We start from the raw sequence: 11,449 nt of genomic DNA, 5'->3' as shown, positions 1-11,449 counted from the left end.
TACGCTATAAAGATAGGTCATATCAAACAGAATCACCCCGGGCAGAGCGAGCAAGAGAGTGTAAGAGTGTCCCCCGAGCCATGGTCTCTCCCGCCTGTGGCTCAGCCTGGGTCCCTGTGCTCTCAAGCCGAGTGCCCGAAGCAGGTTTTGGTTTCATGTCAGCAGCCTTCATCTGCCTTCCAAAAATAAGCCCCTGCCGCCATGCCGAGGGGAGAAAAACAAGAAGGGCGGTATTTTTAGGGCCATTAATTCTGACCACGTGCCTGAGAGGCAAGGTGGATGGCCCTGGAACAGAGGCTGTTCATCACTATGTCCCGGACAGCAGGCCGTCTCCAGTGCACACTGCAGGCTCTTGTCTTCCTCGGTGTCCTAGTGGGCATGGTAGTGCCTTTGCCGGCAGGCACCCGCGCCAACAGCACACTGCTGGACTCCAGGGGCTGGAGCAAACTGCTGTCCAGGTCTCGTGCGGGGCTGGCTGGAGAGATCACTGGAGTGAACTGGGAAAACGGCTATTTAGTGGGGATCAAGCGACAGCGGCGACTCTACTGCAACGTGGGCATTGGCTTCCACCTCCAGGTGCCCATCAACGGCAAGATCAGTGGAGCCCATGAAGAGAACCCCTACAGTGAGTGCCAGCTGCAGCCAGTTGGGATGCTTGGGGGCTTGGGCTCAAGCAGGGCTAGTGGTGGAGGAGTCTGGCTCTGGTGGATAGGACCCTAGTCTGAAGGGGGAGAAATGCTATGTGCCCCTTAGATAGCTCAAGCTCAAGATGCCAGTAACCAAGCAGCTTGGTGCCCTTTGCCAGCCCCTGCAGCACTGACTACTGCAACCTCACTGGCCCAACTGGAGATGACTGGGAGCCATCAGCCTGGAGGGCCATTAAGGCAGTGGTGGGGAGAATGAGTAGGGTACTTGGACCAAATTAGGCACAAACTTATTTTTATTTAGCTTCTCTGAGAAGGAAAGACAAGTGGTTTGCAATATTTCCAGTGCAAACACACCCCTTTCAAAAAAATTTTCAGTTATCTCCATATGTCGCCAGGTCCCTCCTTTTCATATAAGTTGACAAGTAGCTACAAGGACTCTGTCCTAACAAAGCCTAGATGGGGTGGGGTCCAGGCCAGCCACAAGCCGATGCATTGCTGTGGAGTTTGTGGTGATAGGTAGATTGAGAATAGTTGAAAAATGTAGCCATATATTTTTAAAATAATAATGAGAATTCATGTTTTTACCCAAGCCAATGACCTAGAATGATTTAAGTCAGTGAAAACCCAGATTCAAAGCTAATCTTAAACATGTAAGTAATCAAGTAATCCCCAACTCTGATGCAGAACTTTTCCTAGCAGAAATGCATGTTTAACAGGATAGGGATGGGTTATGACAAATTCAGCAGCACAGTCTCCTAGAGTTGGAGAGATGAGGGCAGAGGCAGTATAGGTTGGGGTAGCCTGCTGGGAGGAGGGGATGGAGTGGATGTTCCTATAGGGTTGGGTCCCCATTCTGACTTGCACGAGCCTTGGGTGACACGGTCCTCATTTCCTTGTCAGGCCTGCTGGAAATTTCCACAGTGGAACAAGGAGTGGTGAGTCTCTTTGGAGTGAGAAGTGCCCTCTTTGTTGCTATGAACAGGAAAGGAAGATTATACGCAACGGTGAGTGTATTCAGCCAGGGGAAGCTACAGGTTACATGAGGCCTGATGCTTATGCAATTGAAGAACACAGTGCAAATGCAGTCAGGAGAAGGGAATCTTTACCTAGAATGAGGAGTGAAGGGCTAAAAAAGGAGCCTTTGCAAAGGAGGGGCCTCAGCTTTGCTTTGTCAGGTTCCCAGTTACTCAGCTTGGACTTGGACTTGGCTCTTCTTAATCCTGTCTGGATCCTTAGAATTAGAGAAACCATAGCTGGGAGGGAAGTCTGTGTTCCGGCACAAAACTGTCATCCAAGCCCATGGTCAGGTCTGAATCCCCGAGCTGGAGACGCCTGGAGATCCAGCCTGGTGTATGGCTCCGTGTCATCCCTCAGAGAGACACAGGAGGTGTGGAGAAGGAACCTGCTTCTCATCTTTACTCCAGCTGAGATTTTATTCCTAGGTTTGACTTCCTCTGGTCTCCAGGCTCCTAGACTGAGGAGATAGATACCCTCTCTCTGCTCCCTTTTCAACAAGCACAAGTCTTAGCCCTCCCTAGGCATAGTCACCCCAGGGAGGGAGGATGCTGGCATCTAAGCTCATTTACTGCCACCTGGGCAGTCTCTGACCCCCTCATGTCTGGGGTTCTCAGCCCATGATTTGGCCTATTCCAAAAGATGGGTTAGGAAAACATCCCAATGAAATTGGCAAAACTGAGTCCTACTGGAAGAAATAAAGACATTAAGAAGGAAGCACTCAGAGCAGGCCTCAAAGAACAGCAGTATTATTTATGGAGAGGGGGAGGTTGTTCTGCTGCCGCTCACACGTGACACTGGTGCACCAAAAGCCTCTGCTCTGTGCCTTTGAGTGCTGATTCACAAGTTTAGTGGGTTGGGAGGGTATGTGGCATGGGTTAAAATCAGTGAGCCTCCAATGTAGTTCTCTGAACAGTCTGCACCCAAATCACTTGGTAACCTCTTGTTAAAAGTATGGACTTCTCAACTGGGCATGGTGGTGTATGCCTGTAATCCCAGCACTTGGGAGGCTGAGGCAGGAGGATTCCCATGAATTCAAGACCAGCCTGGGCTACATAGTGAGATCAACATAGTGTAGTGAGACCTTGTCTCAAAAAAAGAAAAAAACTATGCCTTCTTTGTGTGTGTGTGGACTCCCTTCAGAGATTTCTTAGTCAAATGGTTGCAGGCTACAGATCTGTCTGATTTGTTTTTAAATTTCTCAGGCACAAGTAAGCTTGGGGACCACCAAGCTTCAGGGCCTGAGGAGACAGGGAGCCGTGCTCTAGCAGGATCACACTGGCCCTGGGAGCTGGGGCCCAGGAGACAGGGACTCTGTCTAACCTGTGGACCCAGGCTGCCCTTCTCACCACTCTCCAGGAAAGTAATGGGGAGAGGGAGCAGCCTGGCGCTCTCCAGGGCTGTGGTGGAGGAAGCCTCCCTGCACGGTGGGTTCTGGCCTCCCAAGGAGCCCTGCTCACACTCTGCACTGGCCCAAAAGCCTGCTGGGTGCAGCGCCAGGGTCCATGCAGGGCTCCTAACAGCCCCATCTCCTTAGCAGGGGGCATGGGTCACAGAAACCCTTGCATTGTCACCTTCCCTGGACAAGCTAAATACTGTTTCTTCCTTTTTACCTGGAAAGGAATTTAACTGTGCAGAGGGGACCGGGCACAAATGCAAGGTCAACTTACCCAGTTTCCACCTGAACCTCCAGTTCCTGGTGGAAGGAGGAGGGGGCGGCTGGGAATACGCACACCTGCGATGCTAGCACTCTGGGAGAGGGAGGCAGGGGCAGGACCAGGACAATGACATGTGAGAGCCCAGTTGGGGCAATTTAGTGATTCAGCAAGAACTCCTCTCAAAATGAAAAATAAAAAGTACTGCTGGGAATGTAGTGCAGAGCGAAGGTCCTGAGTTAATCTCCAGTACTGCCAAAAATGAACAAAAGGGAAAAAAAAGATCGAGAGAGAGACAGAGAGAGACAGAGAGACAGAGAGAGGAGAGACAGAGAGACCCAAAGGGGAAAAGCCACTGGGAGAAGCAAATGGAAAAGAGCCAAGGCTTTGAAGTGTGGCACAGGCGCTCAGCGGGCTCTGGAACGGCTGGGCTCCCTGACGGACCAGCCTCCCAGGAAAGCGGGGAGCCTGTCTCTGTCCCGCTCCCCGCCCCACACCCGGTGGCTGGAGAGCATCTCGTTCAGTGGAGACTCTGTCCCAACAGCCGTGCTCCCGCGGACGTCTGGTCCCCTCCGCCGGTGCCTGGGGCCTCCCCACAGTCTGAAAGAACAATCGCCAGCTGACCCCGGAGCCAGGAAGACTCCCGCTGGGCGGTGATTTCATTCGCACCCGGTCCTTTCCGCCCGGAGCTGAGGCCCAGCTGCTGCTCCCTGAGTGGTTTTCTCACGAGGAGGGAGTAGGGTCGGGCACTCAGCTAGGAGAGGCCGCCCTGAGCCGTACCTCTGGGAAAAGGGGCGCAGGGCCCTTCTTAGGATAAAGAGCAGCCCTGCACCCGCACCCACACCACACTACAGAGGCCCGGGCCAGCTTCATCGCACAGTGCCCCGGGACGCTCTGTGAGCTTGGTCCTCCCATTGCACCTGGCCTCATCAGAGTCCCAGGTCCGGCCGAGCTCTGAGCCCTGCCTAGGCAGAGCTGCCCAGCCCACAGCACTAGGCGCTTTTGGCGGAGCAGACTGGGACCCGAGCTCCAGTTCCGGTCCCCCTGCCTAGCTACCATCTCACTTTGGATAAACTGTAGACTGAAAACGAAATGCGTGCATTCTAACCTTTCCTTTTAAAATTAAGGAAATCAGCTGGGCATGGGCCTGGGAGCTGTAATTCCAGCTACTTGGGAGGCTGAGGCAGGAGAATGTTGAGTTCCAGGTCACCCTGAGCAGTTTAGCAACCCCCAACCCCGTTTTAAAATTAAATCAATTAAGTAAAAAAAAAAAAAAAAAAAAAAAAATTCATCAAAAAATCTCCACCTCATGGGGTTTCTGTTGACATTCATTAGTTGAGAAAAAGACATACTAAACCAACGTTTACTAAGAATTCAGTTATTTTAAGTGACTTTAGTTTTACTACTTATGATTGCATTTACATCCTTTTACTCAACAGTAGCATGACAACATTCAAAGCATAAAATTGGTTTCACACATAGACCCCCCTTGTGGTGATTATCTGGAGAATTCCAAGTCCTCCACCCCCTAAGTTGGTTGCCACCCTCACCCAGCAGAGAAAAAGTTCCCAAGGGGCAGGGACAAAGGACACACACGAGGACATGCAGAGGAGGGCCTGGGGTACCAGGAGGGGAGCACTGGTATGGCTAGATCACTGGTACGGCTAGGCCAACCCTACGAAGACATTTCTCAACATTTCCAACATTGCAGTGCAATTTAGATGGTGCCATTTTCCTAACAATTGTGTAATAGGAAAAGGAGTTAGAAACTGCCAGCATCTTCAGAGCTAGAGGGTATTTCTAAGGGCAGGAAGAGAAGCAGTGAAAGACTGCAAAAGAAGAAAATCTTAGGACAGAGTTGGTTTTGTTTTAGCTTTCTCATTTTGCTGCTTCCTTCCATTCGACCCACTGCTGTCCCCTGAGGAGTCACAGGGGTCGAAGTAGCTGCAGGATGATAATCTTTAAAGACAGAAGTGACTTAACTCTGTCTAGAGACAAGAGGAGGGAGTCCTGTCCCCTAAAGACGTTGAGGGGCTCTTCTGCCAGAGGTAACTCACCAGAACTGCCAGACACGTGGCCTCTGCAGAGCGTGCTGCTCCAGAGTGACAGTGGAATGCTTTTGTTTTTTTAAGTGAAGTTTGTTTCCACATGAGTCTGATTAGACCTCCGTGGAATCCAAGACATTGTCATGCTGGAGCTTAAACCTGGCAGGCCCAGGAAATGTGATCTGGTGGAATTATTTTCATTTGTTCAAGTGATTATATGTGGGAGCTGCTTTTATTAACACAGCGTTTACTTGGCTGGAGTGCTTTTCTCACCAGAGCTGAGAAGCCAACATTCCTGAGTCATGAGAACTCAAAGCTCAGGGATAGGATGGAGAGGAATTAAGTGGCTGGGTCTTGAGCATTGCTGGTCACTGGGAAAAGCTATCAGTCTGAAGCATTGGAGTGCATTAAAGCATTTGGGCACACGCCTGTCCAGAAGACAGGCCACGGGCCTGGGAGCCACTGACCCCAAGGAAGCAGCAAGCGGAGCTGGCGTGCTGCTTCTAAAAGCAGCTTTACCTCCTTCTCCCTTTTCAGTCAAGGTCACAGAGTTGTAGGAATAAGCCATAGGCTAGAGCAGTGGTGGTGAAACTTTCAGAGCCCGAGTGCCCAAACTGCGACCCCAAACCTGCTTATTTATCAAAATGGCCAGCACTGCCCCTATGTGTGTGTTATCCAATGCTCACTGCTGGGGTGCTGCTGGGGTTACCTTGCTTGTGTGCCACAGAGAGAGCTCTGTTTGCCCACTGCAGTACACACACCTAAGTTCACCCCCACTGGGCTGGAGGAAAAGGCCAGAACAAAGACGAACAAAAGTAGGAAAATTCAATTTTTTTAAAAAAGGGGCCAGGATAGGATTTGAATAATCAGAATCTAATGGGCAAGGCTGAGGTTGCCACTCAGTGGCAGACAGCTTGCCTAACACATGCAAGGGCCTGGTTTTGACCCCCAGCACTGCGGAAAAAATCTGATGAGTAGAGAACAAAGTAGAATACAGTTCCACAACCCCCTTAGTTCCCTTATGTGATGACACACCGTCTGCACATAACCTACGCACGTCTTCTTGTATAGTTCTAGTCACCGCTGTGTTGCTTACAATACCTACTGCATGGACATCCTGTGTGAGTATAATGCTGTTTACGGAATGATGACCAAAGCAAAAGTCTATCCAATACAAGCACAAAGTTTTTCCAAGTATTTTAAATCCATGGTTCATTGAATCTGGGGATGCAGAGCCCATGGGGACAGAGGGTCAGCTCCACACCCAACCACACTTGTGCACACTCAAGAGAGGCTTGCTCACAGACAAGCATGCCATGGACGGTGGGAGGTGGGTGGTGCCCTTGTGCTGTTGAGAAGTTACTCCGCTTCCCTGCCTCCCCTTCCTCTGCCTATCTTTCTGCCCTAAGGTTTGACTTCCTCTCTTGAGTTTGCAAACAACACATGAAACCTCTTCCTTAACCACCATCCCGCTCAGAAGGAAATTCTCCTGGAAGTTGTAAGGGGGTTCCCTTCCCGGACATAGAAAGTTAGGACAGAGGAAAAGGCAAGCAGGTGGAGTGGGTTGTGACACCACCAGGAGATCCTACAGCTCTGACAAAATGCTCTCTCACTCCACTCCCTGGCCCGTCTTGTACTATGCATTCCTTTCCCACAACAAATGCTTCACTTACTTGGATGGATAGCACACAAACATAGCTCAAATGGAAAAAGAGATGCAAAAGAATCTTCCATAGACCTAAATCCCACTCCTATCGCATCTTGCAGCCAGCAAATTCCTCCCCAGAGGCAGCCACTGCTGCCAGTTCCTCATGGGCCATTCCAGGAATAACCTGAATGTGTGTGCATGTGTGCTTGTGTGTGTGTGCATGCATGCACGCATGGGCACACTCACTCAAGTATCAGGTTTTAAAAATCGCACAAACGGGTATTCTGTGTGCAGTATTTCAAACCTGGCATCTTCACATAGCAATATCCCTTTAAGACCATTTTACATCAGTGTCTTGTTTTTGCATGGCTATAGTCTCCCATGACATGGCTATAGTCTCCCAAGGCTATAGTCTCCCATATCAACTAGCACACACCCTTCTGAACAGACAGTTTGGTTGTTTTTGTTCTTTTATAATAATGTGTCTGTAACTTTTGTGCATATATGATAGTACAATAATAAGATAAATTTCCTAGAAGTGGAATTGCTGATTATTTTCTGTGCCCATTTTTTATTCTGGAAGATATTATCAAAGTACTTTGTATAAAGAGTTTTAACCGTATACACACCAAAGAACATTAGGTGAAATGCCTTCTCTCACCAGTTATAGTATCAAGTGTGATTTCTTTGCAATCTGATCATTAAAAATGTGATCTTTCAGTTATGATTTACATTTCTTTTATTACACATTTTCTTATGCTTATTTCTCCTTTCCTGTGAATTTTTCTATCCATGTGTTCATTTTCCAGTAAGTTAAGGATGCTAACTATAATAGCAAAATTTTCTCTAGACAAGAAAAAAAATTTCTCTTGACATATAGTATAGTAAATATGTTTATGCACTTTACCATTTATGTTTTTATTTTGCTTGAGGTAATATTTTTCAAACACAAGTTCAATTTATTAGTTTTTATAAATGACTTCTGAGGTTTTTTATGTGTGTCTTGCTCAGACAGATCTTGATTCTGAGGTTACAAATTTTTTTCTAGACCAGTGATTACCATTGTTATGTTTAAATTTTGTTCTTTTGGGGATTCACTTTGATATAAAGAGTGAGGTCACCCATCCAACTTTATAATTATTAATTATGATCTGATAATGTCTAGTTGTTCCAATTCCATGTTTTTTCCGGTGGTTTGAAATGGTACTTCTATTTTAGGTCAATTTCAGATTAGTTTTAAATTTATTTTTATTTTATTTTTACATGTGTTTCATTGACTGCTAGACTCTGTTTTGTTCATTGATCTGTAACAACATTTAAGCAGTATATTCTAAATTTGTCATTTAACTTTTACAATCAGTTCTGAGTTTAATTTCTGCTAAGGCCGCTGCTGTCCGGGTATTATTTCATAGCCGCAGTCTCAGGTCCTGTGGCTCACTGTGTTTCCCCCTGCAGAAAAAGAGTCGTGGTGTGGAGCCATTGTTGACCCCCTGCACAGGCCAGAGCTGTGTCTTCCTCCTCAGCCGAGCTCCATGCTTTTTTCTCACAAGCACACATCTCCTAGGTATTCCACTAAAAGCCACAAAGCTTACCCAGGCATAGTGGTGCCCTGTAATTCCAGTACTCTGAGAGGTTGAGGGTCACAAGTTGGAGACCAGCCTAGGCAACATAGTGATTCAGCAAGACCCTGTCTCAAAAGTAAAAAAAAAAAAATTAAATTAAATAAAAATAATAAATAAATAAATAAATAAATGTTCCTGAATTAATCCCCAGTACAAAATAAATAAATGAACAAATTAAAAAAAAACTTGTAGAGTTTAAAGGCTAAACTGTCTAACAATCCACAGCCAATCTTACAGGAAAAATAAAAATAACATTATTATTTTTAATTTACTATGTGCCAAGCATTGGACACTAGACTTTCCATGCACTGTTTCTATAGATGCTCACTTCAATTTCACAGCATGATTATTCCTACTTTCCTTGCTTTCCAGAAGAAGGAGCTGAGGCTTAGAAGGTTAAACAGTTCACCCAGGTCTGCATAGCTAAGAGGTGATCACCATCAGTCTAAGCTCAAAGCCCTGGTGCAAATATTCTCATTGTCTACTTGGACAGTTTGTTCTCCTTGCTTGTGGGGCTTCCTTTCTTCATCCATAAGAGAAATATCTACTGAGCTCGCAGAGCAAGGGGCATGCAAACCCTTCATAGGCTGCAGGAAGTGGTAAAATTCTTCATGTTGATTCCAAGTAAATTAACACATATGAAAGTGTTTTGTAAACGAAACACAAGAGCAAGAGAGGAGAAGGTAGGCATGTGTGTGGGCGGGTGTGGGTATATGCGGGTGTGCCTGCTTATCCACACCTGTGCATGTGTGTGTAGTGATGATCAGAGCTCTCCAATCAGAAATACCAGCCCTCAGCCCTGTTACACAGGAAGAACTACCAGTGCATGTCAGGGTTGTCCTTATCAAATCCCTCAGTTACCATCGCATCCTAAACAAGATATACCCTTGTCTCCGGGATCAGGAATATCTCCAGGGATCTGTTTCAGATGCTGTCTGAAAGTCATGCCACAAGGGCTCTGGAGCATGGGTGCCCTGACTCATGGGCTCCTTATCGCTCCTTCACAACCAACAGGAGGATGCTGCCCCCACTTGTTGCAGAGGAAGCGGAGAGCAGAGTAGAGCTTCTTTATAGAAGGTCTAAGGACGCCTCTGGCACCTCTGCACCAGTAGCTGAGCTAAGTCAGCAGGAAGGTGGCAGAAATTTTACTCCACCTATTTCCCTCTGCTTAATTCTGTATTTCTTTTAAGCCCAGGTCCCAGTTCTCCTGGGTCCCATCTGTCTCTTCCTCTAGATCCCTCATAACAACCCCTCAAAAGAACATGGAAAACCCTGTGGACTCGCCCTACAGCAGTGACCCAGGAGGGTTGGGGAGGAAAAAACCCTCTTTTCCAGGGAAAATGGAGGACTTGGGTGATTTACTAGGCATGGACTTAAAGATATACGACAGGAAATCTGACATTCATTCATCTTCTGAACAGGTGGTCCCCACATGAGTCTCTACCAAATAAGCAATGAGGGGACCATTTACTGTTGGCCTCAAACTCCTGGGCACCACCTGTCATGTTGGAAATCAAGTTCTTTTCTCCACAAAAATTGCTACTCCTCACCATCTCTGTTCCTGTGTGGCCCTGGAGAACCACGAATGTCTTAGAGGTACCAGATACCTTCTGGTCTCAATGCCAAAGCCAAGACACGCCTCTTTGAGGAGAATCAAACTTGGTAGTGAGGAGTCAATCACAAAAAGATAAAGACAGTGCTGGACAGGACTTACAGTTCATCTGTCTGCACTCCTCTGCACCCCCCCCCAGCTCCCCCACCTACACCATGTGCAGAAAAGGTGGAGAAGGGATGAACGTGACTGGGCTTATAGAATCAGAACGTAGAGAAGTCACTGAAATGAACACTGGATCTCAATCCTGCCTCACCAGACTACCTCTCACAGAGGGCTGGAGAAGACAGCTCACTATGGCCTTCCTCGGTCCACATACCGAATAGAAGGCATTATCATCTAAAGACTGAGTCAGAGCGCCCCAGGCTGGTAGTCAGGGGACCATCAGCCCTCCCCCTCACGCCCCATTGCCATCACAAAACCCAGGAGAAAGGTGAGGAAGAGCCATACAGCTCTGAAGTCTTTCCCCACTCTTCCCTTCCTTGACTCTGTCCCTCAGGAAAGGCACAGAGGAGGCACGAGGAGGTTGTCTTACAGAGGGAAGGGAGGGAAAACGGCCTATGGCCACTGCGCCTCACTCAGCCAGCAGTAGCAGCTCTCCTTATCTATCACTGAGTCTCTGTGGTCTGTTTCTTTCACAGCCCAGCTTCCAAGATGAATGCAAGTTCAGAGAAATCATTCTGCCCAACAATTACAATGCCTACGAGTCAGACTTGTACCGAGGGACCTACATTGCACTGAGCAAATATGGACGGGTAAAGCGGGGCAACAAAGTGTCCCCAGTGATGACCGCCACTCACTTCCTGCCCAGGATATAAAGGCCCATGAACGAAAGTTCACCGATGGAATTTTGCACGAGCGAACAATCCCCCTATCTCCCCTGGCTTCTCAGTCAGACTTGTCTTGTGCCTGGGGAGACCTGAGTTGGTTTCCTTGGCTGCTGAACCCCATGGCATGTAACCCACTTCAGGGGCTGCAACAGACATTGTAGAATGGCAGTGGATCCTGTGCTTGGACCTCATCTGCGGTGAGAAAGTGTTGGTGACATTTGTGGAATGTGAACATGCGCACAGGACAGGGCCAGGGTGTGAGTACGTATGTCAGTGTATATCTATACATCTGTGTATATTCTCAGAGCAGAAGCATCTTAAAGCATTAGATTTCTCTTGCTCAGCGTCATCACCGCAGGAATTCGCCTGTAAGAAT

The 11,449-nt window shown here is 47.7% G+C and overlaps 1 protein-coding gene across 1 annotated transcript; it reads left to right on the top strand.

The window, feature by feature from the left end:
• The first annotated feature begins 279 nt into the window (after nt 1-279).
• On the top strand, nt 280-11,198 carry Fgf6 (fibroblast growth factor 6). Its single transcript, XM_005378730.2, has 3 exons — nt 280-625; nt 1,548-1,651; nt 10,885-11,198. The coding sequence occupies exons 1-3, from the start codon at nt 280-282 to the stop codon at nt 11,059-11,061; spliced, it is 627 nt and encodes a 208-aa protein (XP_005378787.1). The 3' UTR covers nt 11,062-11,198.
• The last annotated feature ends 251 nt before the right edge of the window (nt 11,199-11,449 follow it).

This window comes from Chinchilla lanigera, unplaced genomic scaffold (assembly GCF_000276665.1).
Source record: "Chinchilla lanigera isolate Chin_1 unplaced genomic scaffold, ChiLan1.0 scaffold00012, whole genome shotgun sequence".
Lineage (NCBI taxonomy): Eukaryota > Metazoa > Chordata > Mammalia > Rodentia > Chinchillidae > Chinchilla > Chinchilla lanigera.
Note: the sequence above shows the minus strand (reverse complement) of the source record. Positions and strands in the feature narration are given on the sequence as shown.